This window comes from Falco biarmicus, chromosome 13 (genome assembly GCF_023638135.1).
Source record: "Falco biarmicus isolate bFalBia1 chromosome 13, bFalBia1.pri, whole genome shotgun sequence".
In the NCBI taxonomy this organism is placed as follows: domain Eukaryota; kingdom Metazoa; phylum Chordata; class Aves; order Falconiformes; family Falconidae; genus Falco; species Falco biarmicus.
The window spans coordinates 28,770,829-28,783,395 of NC_079300.1; the positions used below are offsets into that span (position 1 = coordinate 28,770,829).

Sequence of the window (12,567 nt, forward strand, 5' to 3'; positions counted from 1 at the left end):
GCAGGCCGGGGGGCTGGAGGGCAGGGCCCGAGGAGCCGGCAGCCCAGGCGGAGCAGGCGGAGGAGGCGGAGGGCGCGCTGCCGGGCCGCGGCGCTCCCCCCGCTCGCCCCCTCCCCTCAGGAGGCCGCGGGGCTGCCGGTGGCCGCGCCGTGCGCGTGCGCGGGGGCGGGGGCGTGCGCGGGGGCGGGGCGCGCGCGGCGCCAGCGGCGGCGTCGGGCGCGCGCAGCCATGAGCGGCGGGGCGGGGGCTGGCGGCCGCGGCGTGTGAGGGGTTCGGCGGGGCGGGGGGGTCCCCTCCCGGCCTTCGCCCCCCCCACCGCCGGCCCTGCCTGCCTGCCTGCCTGCCTCCCCGCGGAGCGATGGTGCCGGGGCGCCGGGGCGGGGGCCGCCGGCGGCGGGGCCGGCCCCTTTCGGCGCCGGGGGAGGCGGGCGCGGGGAGGCGGCGGCGGCGGCGGCGGCCGCCGTCGTCGTGGTGGTGCCGGGTGCGGGGCCCGCGCCGCCATCTCCTCCGCCTGCTGCCGCTGCTGCTGCTGCTGCCCGCCGGCGCCGAGGGCCAGGCCGGCCCCAGCTCCGGCCCGCACGCCGCGGGGCCCCCGGACTGGCCCCCCGCCGGCCCCGGGCCCAGCCTCAGCCTCTACCTGAGCGAGGAGGAGGTGCGCCGGCTGATCGGTGAGTGCGGGCCGGGGCCGGGGCCGCGGTCGCGCCGGGCCCGGCGGGGAGGTGGGCTGGGGCCGGCGGCGGGGCGGTCTGCGGGGTGGGGGCCGGGGGGGCGGCCTGTGGGGCCGGGGGCTTGCGGGGCTGTCTGTGGGGCTGAGGTGCTGTTGGGGGTCGGGGTGCCCAGAAGGCGATGAGGGGAGTGCTGTGGAGTTTGGGGTTCTGGAAGGGGATGGGGGGTCTGGGGATGAGTGGTGTTGGGGGTCAGGGCGCTCAGGAGGCGATGAGGGAAGTTCTGTGGGGTTTGGGGGTCTGGAAGGGGATGGGGGGTCTGGAAGGGAATGGGGGGGTCTGTGGGGCTGTGGTGGGGATGGCTTGGGGCCAGTGGGAGTGGAGGGTAGGGGTAGTGGCTGTGGCGTTCCAAGAGGAATGGGGAAGTCTGTGGGACTGCCGCAAGGGTGGCAGGTCTGGGGTGCAGGGGACGATGGAGAGGGCTGTGAGTGGGGACGAAGGCCCTGGGGTTCAGGAGAGGATGGGGGGCCGCGGGACTGGAGTGGGGTTGGGTGAATCTGGGGATCCAGGTGGGATTCTGTAGGGCTGGGGGAGCAGAGGGCCATGGGGAGAATGGAGGGGTCTGAGGGCTCAGGAGAGCTTCTGTGCTGCCTTGTGTGTGTGTGGTTGGGGGGAGAAAAGAGCCCTGGGCTTTACCCTGATGGTGGGGGGTTCCCTAGGTTCAAGTGACTGGGGATGGTGCCCCGTGGGAGCAGGGTAAGCCCTGGAAGAGGTGAGTTCAGGCCTGTGATTTAATTAGCGAGGCAAGTGACACTCAGAGGGCAGAGAGGAGACCTGGCAATAATTCGGGGTGTGTGTGTGAAAGGAATCTTAATTTCTAGGCAGGCTGACAATTGCTGCGCAAGTACTTGGAGGCAGTTCATGAAGTCCCCCATCTGGCCCGCTGCAGAAGGCTTTCGCAGTAGTTTTGTGCTTGGAGAGTCTCTGATTTTAAAGAAAGATTTGCTTTCTGTAGGCTTTGGCTTGGTTAGGCTCTTATTTAGAGTTGGTGACTGGAGTCTCAAAACAAATATGTTGGTATCCCCAGTGATTTGTTTTTCAGCAAGTGTCCTGTGTTTCCATAAACTGAAAAATGAGCAGTGAAAGACTTTATTTGCACCAAATAGACAAAAATATCACCAGTTAAGTTGAACTCTGTAAGCACGTAGCTGACCAAAGTCAGGGGACCTAGGGATTTAATAACACCGTAAACATTCTTTCCCTTATGGCTTGCTCTGGTGATTAGCGTTCTGCTGCCGTCATTTTTACATTGCATGTGCTTGCTGCCAGATGCTCTGTTACAGATAGAGGATAAAAATGTAAGGCTTGCTGTTTAGGCGATTTTCTAAACAAGTATTTCATCTTGAATGTAGTGAACGGTAAAGTTTGAGCTATCCCGACTCTAGCACCTGAAATCTGTGTTAGTTGGATTTGCTCAGACTTCCATGATCCACTAGCATAATTATTCATCATGAAGTAACAATTGAGGAGGGAAGATCTGTTGTTACTATTACTTTTGAAGTTAAATTACATCCCGTGACCTCCCTTATGGGTGTCTATTGCCAGTGTGGGTTGAAGTAACTTATTATTCAAGCTGTCTGGAGCTGTTTTATATTGCTTTTAAGTATCTGATGCTTAATGATCTGTTCTTGCTTCTGCGACTCCAAAGGCTTGTGGATAAACTGGAGTCTAATGTGGAGATAAACTGGCATTTTTTTTCAGTTGGTGGGATTCAGATCACTACCAGTATGTCTTAAACTAAACTTTTAGGATCCACCTTGCGTCATTGGCATGAAATTGAATTTTAGGGGTATTTACACGTACTAGCTGTTGTGGGTAAGGTGTAGTTTGGCGAGGCATCTAGGCACAGGCAATCAAATCTCAGCTTGCTTTATGTATTCCTCTGGCAGAAGAAAGTCCAAAGGGACAGACAGGTTTATTCCAGTTCTTCACAGTTCTGAAAACAAAACAAGCTATTTTAAAATGTTCAGTTTTGTAGTATCTGAACTGTGTTTATGTACGAGCAAGTTTATGGTTTAAGTGATCCTATCGGTGTGTGTGAACTTTTGAAGAGCAGGGAGATGATTCAGCTTCTGTAACTCATTTGAAAAAAGCCATGGTTCAGGGGATGCTAGGGTAGACATTCACAGCAGATAGGAAAATGACGTTGCTTGTGAAGCCAACTGTTAGGTTCAGCGAAGCTGCTAATATAAACATAGAAGCTCATTTCTTTCACGGCTACTGTCTTGCTGTGGTTGAACAGAAAATACTTAAGACTTTCTGAAGTGCTTGGAAACCCAAATGTTACATGGAGTTACTACAGCCTGTGGTGTGTCTTCCTGCTTCTTAATATTGTCCCCATACATCTTTAGGTCACAAATTTGATTTGGAACAAATGTAAGCGCACAATGGTGAGTCTGCTGAATCGGCCATAGACAGTGATGCAGTGGTGTTCTCCATGCAAAACTGGAGCATCCACAGGGTCTGGGGCAGGGTCTGCAGGGCTGTACCCACGTGTGGTCTCTCCACCAGTGAGGCTGAACCAGTTCAGTGGAGCATAGCAGTACTGCTTTCCTCAAAACCAGAGTTCAGTGTCTTATGGAACCGTGGTCTGTGTTTTTAATTAGGTTGTGGCTCTTGTAAATGAAATAGTGACTTGTTTAAGATTATTTGTGGCTGCTGTTGTTTCTGTGGCATGGAGGCAGGACAGATACTATGATTTATAGTGAAAACTGCCCGCTGCTTTTCTGTATGCTTATGCCAAGCTTCCACCGTTAGGCTATGTGATTCTGACCATGTGTCTGCCTTAGGAGGAATTGTTTTGAAACCTTCAGAACTTTACAGAGAAGAAAACTAGAGTAAACTGGCTTGGCTTGTTGTGTGAGATGGATTTGTATCTTGAAAAGCTACAGAGTTCTCATGGTCTGAAAGCAGGACTTGCTATATGGCAGGCAGATGGTGTCTCCGTCAGCAATCTCTCTTGCTGTTCCTGTGGAAAATGTTCACAGCCATCCAAACTATAAGCCTTTGGGGGGAAAAAATAATTGTGGCTTTCACATACTTGAATGTGTTAGATTCCACTTGCACCAGGCAGGTTTCAGCGATAGAAGGGATGGAGATAGAAAGAGAGGAGTTAGTCAAGGGGACTTGGTTGAAATGACTTCAGCGATGGCAGCAGGAGCCAGAGGTGCTTGAGTGAGAGTAGAGGTGAGGTACAGAGTGATGGAGAGTCGGGGAGGAGGAAGGTTACCTTGCTGGGGAGAGACATCCCGAGCACTGCAACCCGTTCTAGGGGTGTCTGTAAACACAGCGCTGCGATCCATAGCTTTTTGGAGCTGGTTCATATGGAGAACCTCTTCTGGGCCTGCACATAAACGTGAAGAAAGTAGTGTTGGTCTTACAGAGTCACTAACTATATAGACATGATAAAGCCACCTGTGATCGTATCATGGTTTTCCAGTGACCTTCCTGTGATGCTAAGCATGCAGGGCAGGTGGTGTTAAATTGGTGATGAATTACTTAGTAGAAGGTCTGTACTTGATTTAGTGACTTCCATTTAGATTTTCCTGTGAAATCGGAACATGGTGTTTGTCTATAATGTTGAAATGCTCCACTGAGTGGCTTTTCACAGGATCCTGTGATATAAAGGCATGTGTATCCCTGCTTTGCAGGTAATGAGTTAAGGTTTGGAGAAAAAAGTAAAAAATAGCCATTAAGATTAGGTAGCTAGCTTTTAATAATTAAGGATTTGATCTGGTCTATTTAAAGTACATAGCATTATTTAGCACTTCATGCATTCACGGTGTATCTCCTAGACCTTCAGCTGTGAGTTGCCAGCCGTTCTGCAGCTTAGCCTCACAGGAAGACCTGGGTTATACCCTCTGAGTACAAGGACCAGAATCAACAGCTGCATGGGAAAACTTGGCTTAAACAGGTTTTTCTTGCATTGCAGGCAGTTCTGTTGTAGCATTCATGAGATAGCACATAATTGTTTACAGCAGCAACAAGATGCTTAAGCAGCAAGGACAATCCTTTCTGTTCTTGCAAGGCTTTTTTTTTTTTTTTCCTTGGACTACATACCTTTCAGGTGTGAAATTGGTCTTGTGGATAGCCTTCCTCATCATGTGGCTCTGGCTCTTTTTAGAGACAGGTCTAGCTTGAATGCTAAATGAGACTTTGGTCCCATGGGGGGAAAAGATACCATGTTAACATGTAACTAAGGGCTGTCATAATGCATACATATTGGGATGGTGGTGGGTGGGGTAAATTAGTATTGTGGGAGAGTCAGAAGTCCTAGGATGTTTGCATTGAGTTGGCAAACTTAGTATTCTTTGGCCTAGTTTCTTCTGAGTAAACGTATTGAATGCTGTCTTCTGTTGGTTTTATATTTGCATCTTGCTTAATTACAGATTTAACATTTATGTGATGACTTCTTAGGTGTCCTAGAATTTCACTTGAAGCCAGTGTGCAGCTTACTAAAATGAGTTGTCTGATTGTAAGATGTGAACCTGATGCAAAACCTATTATAACAGAGGATTGGGGTTTTGTTTTTAAATTGTACTGCTGACTTACAGAATGGTTGGGGCTGGCAGGGACCTCTGGAGGTCCTCTGGCCCAACCCCCTGCTCAAGCAGGACCACCTACAGCTGGTTGTCTAGCACTGTGTCTAGAAGCTTTTGAAGATCTCCAAGGATGGAGACTCCACCACCTCAGCGGGCAACCTGAGCTAGTGCTTGGTCACCCTCACAGTATGAGTTTTTCCTGATGTTCAGACAGACCCTCCTGTGTTCCAGTTTGTAGCCTGTCACTGGTCTTGTCACTGGGCACTGCTGAGAAGAGCCTGGATTTGTCATCTTTGTATACACACCTTCAGGTATTTATATGCATTGATGAGATCCCCCTGAGCCATCTCTTCTTCAGGCTGAACAGCCTCAGCTTTCTGAGCCTCTTCTCATAGGAGAGATGCTCCAGTCCCTTTAATAGTCTTTGTGGTCCTTTGCTGGATTCTCCCCAGTAGTTCCATGTCTCTTGTATTGGAAAACGCAGCACTGGAGCCAGTACTCCAGGTGTGCTTTCAGAAGGACTGAGCAGAGCCTTGGTGGATTACAGGCAAAATGCAGTTTTGGATATTTTAGATGGAGGCTAAAGGTCTACTTATTGCAGCAGTTGATCTTAATTAGGATGTTTTCAGTTTACACTGTGAAACAGCTTTCTTAATATCACTATTTTGAGGAGTTACCAACAGGAGTTCACGTCAAAAGTGCTTTATGTTACTTGCACTGAGTTTATAGTGACTGGAAATCCTCTTTTTCCTTTGTCTGTTGCATGGTTAGTTGTCCCTGTTATGAAAGGGAGCTGAAAATCAGTTTGCAGGGGTGAGCTTGATGTTCAAATTATTGAAAGGTTGAAGTATTTCTTTCTTCTGATTCTTGAAATGCTTCAGAGCCATGTTAAAAGCCTACTCATGTCTGTCTTTGAGAGCATCACAATGCAGAGCACCATCAGTGAGCTAGTGCTGTGTTCCGAGCGAGTTTTGTTAGCAGCACCCAAGATAAATTTCCACATGAGATGAGTAAGTTACAGGGGGTTGTACATGGTGCCTCTTTAGGCCAGAAAAAATACAGCAAAGAGCCTCTGTGTAATTGCAGGAAGATGAATGTCCACTAAGAAGCAAATGTTTGTGTACCCTAAGGTCTTGAAGCAAGTGTCTGTGTGGTATGTGACTGACAGTTCAGAATCTGGTTCTGTTGTATACGTGTTCTTAAATACTGATTTTCTAGCTTTTAAGTGCTTGACTCTGAAGAACAGTAGCTGTTGGCATGTTGTATGCAAAAATAAGCATTATGGTCCACACACCTGTCTTTGCAGAAGTGCAAAAACCTGCATGTTGATGCTTCATTTTACCATTTGAAAGGGACTTAAAATTAAAGCATACCATAGGCCTGCAATGCTGGATGGAAAGCAAGCTTCTAATTTTGACAGATGCCATGCACTGTAACAGAACTGAATTTCTGATGATGGCCTGAAAATACTCTGATTTGTTCCACTTAAGTGGAAGTGCTCTTTTTAGGATAATTATTTTATTACCTTGCCCTGTAAAGCCCTTTAGCCTAATGATTGTCCATGACTGGTGGTTTTTAGATGGGCTTTTTAGTATTGCAGGCGAATGTCCCTTGAGTTTGCTTTGGAGGAATAGAAGCATTTGGAGGGCGCATGCAGCAACATCTGGCTGCTTGCTAGCTGCAGCACGTTGTGACAAGTTCTTTGCATCATGTTGTTGAGCAATCTGTTTTTGTTTTGGAGCTTTTCAGGATGCTTGGATGCTTGTCCGTCTGGTTTAGAGTACCATGGTTCATGTCAATATTGTTTTGAGGTTTATGAGAACAAGCTGCATTTGGGGTTCCTCTGCCCTTTTGCATTCTATGACCTCACTTTTAATTTGCAAAGTTCAAATGGCATGTGGATAGCTGTTCCTTTGGAGACGGGTGCAGACATACAAACCCACTGCAATATTTGTAATGCTTGCAAACTGGCAGAAGAACATGCTTCTAGAAGTTTGAAACAGCCTGTGGAAGGCCATTGGGAGTGATACCAGTGGAGGCAGCTTCTAGCCTGGGTTAGGATTGCTTTCAAATAACTTCTGTGTGACTGCCATTGAGAGGGAAGTCTGGGAAATACTTTAGTCCTTGTGTGTGTTGATCTGCTCAGCATTGCTGAGATGGGTAGTTGATTTCTGTGGCTGTTCTGTCACACCAGTTTGTGCTGGGATTTGAAAATGCTGGGGGCTCTGTCTGAACCCTACCCGGAGAAAACAATTTGCTTCTGCAGATTGGCGGTTCAGGAGGGACTGCATGGGCAGCAGGCGGCTTGGCTTCCTCTTGCAGCTCTCTGCACTCAGGCCTGGGAGGAAGCAGCCATTTCGGCTCCCGAGAGGCCAAGGTCTGTCTGGCGATAAATGTTTGTGGCTCTTGTAACGTTTGTGTGTCAGGAACTTGGAAGAAATCTGACCTCTGAGACTAGAGGCTGCCCTGATGGAGAGGAGGGGAATCCCAAAGCTGCATTTCTCATTGCTGTGATTTTACACCTGTGTACCTGTGTTCTGTTTGGTGGCATCTTATTTATCACTGTCGATTGTTTGGCCTCTTTGAATACATGCTCTTTCCCCCTCCAGTGCGTGGACAGAATAGGAGCGAGAGAGAGGAAATGGAGGTACAGAGCTCCCTGCATGCATGAAAAAAGCCAGCAAGAGAAGGCTCACCAGTACTGGGAGGAAGGCAGGGTCTGAAACTGCTCCTAAGCACTACCTGGGCTGAGGGAAACACGAGAGATAAGGATCATGCTCACAGGCATGAAAAATCCCAGGGTGGAGTTTTCCTTGGAGTGGGGGCTGTGGCGGCAACAATACTGTACACTCTGCTGTGTGGGTACTTTAAAAGGTGAAGTATGTGGGGGAAGTTTTGTGTTTTTCTCCTCCCCTTCTGCTATTCAGTGTTTGGATACTGGAGAAGCTGAATTAATTAGACAAATTCCAAATGTATTGTGGTTCACAGTTGTTCTGAGCTCTAGCAAGATGGGATTGCTTGATGACCAATTCCTACACAAAACTATCCAGACTCAAAAGATCGCTGAGGCTCCTACTTTTCTTGCAGCGGAAGGGTCTTTAGTTAGAGGCTGTTCCTACAGTAACTTAGTGTGCAGTATTAAAATTGTACTTGAGGTCTCAACTGTGAAAGCAGGGAGTGTGTAAAGGGTGAAGTGCATTTAATGAGTTGTGCCTGATGAATTGAGGGTTTTTTCCTTCCCCCACCCCCTCCGAATGGCAGCAGCGCCAGCAGATCCCATGTAAGAATGAATGCTAACACTCTCTGAAAATGCCTTGTGGCGGTACAAAGGGCGTGATGGTAGAGGCTTCAAACGCATTATTTCTCTTCCATCTCTGCCTTTGTCCTTCTTTCAAGCGGATAACTCACATATTTGCACTGACTGCTTTGGAGATCTGGGAGCAGAAGCAACAGCATGAAACTAATGTGATGCTTTAGAATTTCAATGCCACTTACCGAGTCTTGAATAGCCGTAATTAAATTAACCAGTATATTGATTTCACCATGTTGCTTGGGAAAGATAAGAGCAGTAATGTAAGCATTGGAGCTGCTGCTTAGTAGGCTTGAAAAGCTGCAGCCGCTCAGAATACGTAATGCCAGTGGTACCAGTGAAGCTGAGCAGGTTGATAAAGATGGTTATCCTCTCAAAACTGTTTTAGCCTTTATGAAGTTAATTGATGGCCTTGTAGAATACTTCCTAATAAAAGAAAAAATATTAAGCTCCGTGGCTTTACTGTGTAAAGAGATTGCCATAGAAGTGAACAGACCTATTTTAGTTTGTGTGGAACTTGGTTTTGCATTAAAGAATTAGTGAAACTAATTGTTTGCACCAAAGTGTCTCAACAGATGCGAAGGGTGCATTATCCCTTCAGCAGTCCCGTCGGTCACAGAACTGGAATCATGAGTTTCGAGACTGAGAGGTCTGGTACATTGAGGGAGCGTTGCGTGCCGGTCCAAGACCTGGGCGAGGTTTTGCTTGTGTTCTTGGGAACAGAATTAAGACTCAAAATGGAGTCAAGCGCCAGGGAACTTTATTTGCCTGACAACAGGTTTGCAAATGCAAAGGAGAAAGCAAGACACAAAGAGAAAAAGGAAGGAAAAAAAGAGGAAAGAATGAAGGAAGTTCACAGCAATAGCTACCACCCTGGAGGTGCAGCATCCCGACAGCCTGATTCATTTCCACGTCTGGTGGGGGAATGTTCCATCTGATGTTGGTTGATTCCATTCTTTTATAGGGTTGTCCCTATAAAGCTGTTCTGCTTATCCACACCTTCCACCTGGCAGTGGTATGCATGGCCAGTACCTCAGGTGGTCCTCGGGGGGTCTCCAGGCCCCTTGTCTGGGTGCATGTGCAAGCATTTGATTAAATTTCTCATTATTAGCTCCACCAGTTGCTCTGTGGTCAGTCGGTGGGTTTCCTGCCATAACATGGTTGAGATAAACCTCTGCTCTGGCAGTGGTGTTGGCTTCCTGCTGTAACAATGCTGAGATAAACATCTGCTGTGTCAGTGGTGGGTCTCGCAGGTGGGCAGTCTCTTACAGAGAGCGGGGTGTGTGTCTTCTAAAAAAACTTTTGTTTTTTTAATTTGTACTCAGTTGGGTACTTGTTACAGAAATAGTCATGGCCATTGGCAGGGACACCGTTCTAAAAGTGACTTAGGCTGTTGTACCTTATCGTCTTGCTGACAGGGATAACTGAATCTACGCGTGGGTGCTTTACTATAACTGGGGGGAAAAAAAGAAACTAAAGAAAATGAAGTGGCACAACTTCTGCGAGTAGGTGACACTAAAATACAGCAAATGCATATTATTCATGAGTCCAAATGAGGTTTGATGCCTTTGTTAGGTGATTGAGTTTTGGCTCGGAAGATTACAGTAGTTCAGTTCAAAACCTTTGTGAGGTTTTGGTCTGAAGTTACTTTATTTTGAGATGTGTGCTCTTGGGCAACTGCTGTTCGTGTGGATGGAACTTTTCTTTTTGCTTTGTATTCTCAGTGTTTACTTTCATTCTAATTCAAAAGATGCATCAAACTTTGTTACAATAATTGAGACATTTGCATTACTGGTAAGTTAAATTTACCATTTACCATTACTCATAAATTAAATTTTTATTTCATAAATATTCTGTGTGCTAAGAATAAAGTTGTTTAATTTGGTCATTATAATTAGTTTTATTTCGTTTTAATTTTTTTTATATTATAGATTTCCCTCTCAGTTGCCTCCAATCCTGTATTTGCACCATTCCTATCCCATCTGTCCCATTTCCCCTTGCTTGCTGTTCAGGTCACTGGCACTAATTTTCTTCTACCTTCATGTATGCCTTGTGCATCTCTGCTGCATCCTTCCGTTGGCATCAGCTCTTCAAGTAACTTACATGCATTTTTCTGGCTATTAATAGCAAAGTGACTGCTGGTTTTGTTGGGAAGTTTTATGAAGGTTTTTTTGGTGTGATTTTTTTTTTTGTTTGTTTCAAATGGGCAAATTTCAGTTAGAAGGTGTTCTCAGGAGCAGAGTTTACTTGTATTCTGCTTTGAGGTAAGATTTGTGGTTTGCTTTTTGTTTTAATCCCCATTAAGGAGAGTATAATCTTCTAAGCATTTTCACAGTGGTCTTTATAACCTATCGGAAAAGTGAAGATTATTTCTGTAGGTGAAGGAGAGAAGAATAAGCAGGCAGACTGTTGAAATGTAATTGTTGCTGCTGTTCAGAGACAAACAAAAGGGTAAGCAGTTGCGTCCTCATAATGACTGTTGTCTATTTAGTATGGATTGAGTTAAATATTGCAGAGTTCCTTATGCTTTCACTTCAGCGAGTGCCGTCTCCTGGGGGAAGCCTCCTCCTTTAGAAAGGAAGAAGTCTGCTCTGTGACTTTCAGAAACGCCTTTGAGTGAGAAAATCCTGTTTGCCTGTGGTGTTGTACTTGCAAATTGTATTTAACAGTATCAGTAAGGTGAATTGTGGGTGATCTGTCAGTGAAGATTGATGAGGATATAATGAGAGCTCTCAGCCAAGTTTTTAGTCTTGTTTGCTAGACGTTGGGAAGCTTCCTACTAAGATTTCCTGCTAGGGAGTCTTGGTTGGCTTTCAAGGACCAAGTCATTGCCTTGAAGTTATGTTGAGTATTTCCTCAAATTGAGTGCCTTGTGTATTGCATTCCATCTCCAGCTTGTGAAAAGTTAACTCTGCACAGGTAACAAAGCCATTTGTGTAAATAACTGCAGTCCATATGCTCCCTGCTACTGCTGGGTAGAGTTAGGTGAGTTAACAAAGCAACTGTGCTATTAGCAATGAGGCATCAGTCTCTGGCGGGAGAGGTTTCTGTGGAGGTGAGAGTGGATTTGATTCTGGAGTGTTGCCAATCAGTATGTGTTACGTTAACAAGCTAATGCTGGTGGAATTGCACTAAGAGTTTGTGTGTTTCCGTATGCTTTGGTCATGTGTCAAGCTGTGATTTTTATTTCTAGTCAGTTTTCCATGCGCTCGATGATGTGGCTTTTCTTTTCAAGGTCTATGGTACTGTGTTATAAGATGCTTCTTTCTAGCAAAGCATAGACTGAAGTTTAGGGAAGTGGATTGGAGAGTGCTCTGGTGAGAGAGACGCATGTAGGCAATGAAGAACTTCCTATGTAGAGGTAGGAAGTTGCCCCCCAAAATGGAAGAATCTTTTGTCTTTGTGTTGTGGGTTTTTTTTTTTCTTTTTTTTTTTTGCCCTCCCCTAAGCGTGAGGTGGGTGGTGAGCAGAGGGACTGTTCAACATCAGGGAGGAAATGTTTCCAAGCAGAGGGGAATAGGCGTATTAGTGAGTATTGATGGATTTGTGCCTTCTGTTTTGGCTTTCAAGCTTGACACTGAGCAACATCCTTTGACATGTGTTATGAGAGTGAAAAGCTGTTTCTTCATCATCTCTGTGTTCCTCAAGATTTAACTTTTTTTCCTGTGCTATTTTTCATCAGTTGCCTTTTTGAGAGACTCGTGGCTTGTAATGTATTTAAGAGCAAATATTTCAGCCCAAATTCCTGACCCAGCAGCTCTAACTAGCAGGCTGGAGTGTTGTGGAAAACTTAAGAAGTAAAAATGGAAGTAGAAGGCTCTAATCTGTTACTTGTTTGATTAAAGGAAAGTTCACTTCCATTGTCATATATACTGGATATGTACAAACAGGATAGAAAAAGTCTTTTGTGTGTGTATATATATATATTCAGAGATGTTTAGTATTACATTTCCAGTAGTTTTCTGTTTTCTAAATGAAATTGATCCATGTG

At 46.3% G+C, this 12,567-nt stretch overlaps 1 protein-coding gene across 2 annotated transcripts in view; it reads left to right on the plus strand.

Moving 5' to 3' along the window:
* The first annotated feature begins 216 nt into the window (after window positions 1-216).
* RYK (receptor like tyrosine kinase) overlaps window positions 217-12,567 on the plus strand; it is a 65,334-nt gene continuing 52,983 nt past the window's right edge. Inside the window, exon 1 of one of the 2 annotated variants that reach the window (XM_056358735.1) lies at window positions 217-668. In XM_056358735.1, coding sequence (XP_056214710.1) covers window positions 359-668 — 310 coding nt within the window. In that variant the 5' untranslated portion in view covers window positions 217-358. The remainder of the gene's footprint in view (window positions 669-12,567) is intronic. The other variant, XM_056358736.1, reaches the window with a different exon arrangement.